The sequence below is a fragment of the Lucilia cuprina genome, unplaced genomic scaffold, assembly GCF_022045245.1.
Source record: "Lucilia cuprina isolate Lc7/37 unplaced genomic scaffold, ASM2204524v1 Scaffold_7694, whole genome shotgun sequence".
Lineage (NCBI taxonomy): Eukaryota > Metazoa > Arthropoda > Insecta > Diptera > Calliphoridae > Lucilia > Lucilia cuprina.
In genome coordinates this window covers 1-1715 of record NW_025812632.1, presented here as the reverse complement: position 1 = coordinate 1715, position 1715 = coordinate 1, and the positions used below count along the sequence as shown (strand labels likewise).

General features: G+C 27.3%; 1 protein-coding gene across 1 annotated transcript; it reads right to left on the bottom strand.

Annotated features, from left to right (window-relative positions):
• Positions 1-156: 156 nt before the first annotated feature.
• On the bottom strand, positions 157-681 carry LOC124421245 (peptide transporter family 1-like; the record flags this gene model as incomplete). Its single annotated transcript, XM_046956121.1, has 2 exons — positions 157-268; positions 453-681. Coding segments are annotated over 2 exons (341 nt in total), but the record flags the coding sequence as incomplete, so codon positions are not given.
• Between the last annotated feature and the right edge of the window lie 1034 nt (positions 682-1715).

Sequence of the window (1715 nt, the reverse complement as noted above, 5' to 3'; positions counted from 1 at the left end):
GACTAGACTATAGACTAGACTATAGACTAGACTATAGACTACACTATAGACTAGACTATAGACTAGACTATAGACTAGACTATAGACTAGACTATAGACTATAGACTATACACTAGACCATAGACTAGACTATAGAATACTCAGAAATATACCCACATAATACACAAAATAGTAGAGACTAAAATATTCTGCACCCAAAGAGGTAAGACAAGCTTTAGAAAAACCATTACCAATGACTATGAAGAGTAAAGAAATAGAAACTAGGAAGCTAAAAGAGATTGAGGACAGAAAGGACTGTTAGCTAAACTACTAGAACAGAGGTTTCATTATAGACTATAATAGGCTATACTGTAGACTAAACTAGGTACTAGGGGCCAGACTATAGATACTGCTATAGATTAGACTTTTTTAATAAAATGTGTTTAAAAATAATTTCAAATTTTCAAACTTACACCAATGATATACCCATATAAGGCAGTGCCGTCAATACCAACAAAATCCAACCAAATGCATAAAGAAAATAAAATCCCGTTATAGTCCGTACATTGCCTATATAGCTATCGGCTAGTATAGCTCCAAATATAGGGCAAAATTGACCAAAGAAATTGAAAATATGCAAAACAATTGTTGATAAACTTTCGCTGAAATACAAATCGTCGCGTAGGTATAACGCCAATATAGCTGAAAATAATATAGAAACAAATTTTAATATGGGTACTTAAATTAAATTAAATTAAATCTCTTTTTTAAGGTCCTGAACTTGTTATTTTTTTTTTCAACAAAACAGAAAAAAACACAAAAGAAACAGATAAATCATACCAACAAAGATTATGATTTGATTCATTTGAATGTAAGACAAAATAAAAACAAAACCAAAAAGCTAGAAAATAACTGATAATTTTCTTATTTGAATTAATCGCGACAAAAAATGTTTTTATAAAACAAAATAATTTAGTGCATTCATAAAGAAAGAATGCAAATAGTTACAGTGGAAAACAAAACTTTATACAAATTTTTAATTCTAAACATAAGATTTAAAACTGAAAATATTCATTAACAAATCGGTCTGCAATTTTCAATATTTTTTCTTTGAGTTCTAACCTAAAAGTGTATTTTATTTCGAAATTTGTTCGTTAGTTTGAATATTTGATTTTTTTAACGTTCGCTGTACTTTAGCACTTCTTTCCATTATTATAATAAAATTTTATTAGAAATGTATTATATATATTTTTTTGATTTATTTCTAAATTTAAAGATTTATTTTTTTTAACTATCAAAATAAACATGGGAACACATGCGTGCGTCATGGACCCATTTTCTAAAACAATAAAAACATTTTATAATGCACCTTTAGGTTAATATTTATCTTTTTTTAATGAATCATCTCATTAAAGTATTAATTTTTTAATAAATTATTTAAAATTTTTATGAGATTGCAGAAGAAGGTATTCTCAGTGAAAATATATTTCTTTACTAAAATTCAAATATATATGTAGATGTAGACTAGGCAATAGACTAGACTATAGAATTGTCTATAGACTACACTATAGAGTATACTATAGACAAAAATAAATCATAGACTATAGACCATACTATAGACTAGACTGTAGGCTAGACTATAGACTAGACTATAGACTAGGCTATAGACTAGACTATAGACTAGACTATAGACTAGACTATAGACTAGACTATAGACTAGACTATAGACTAGACTA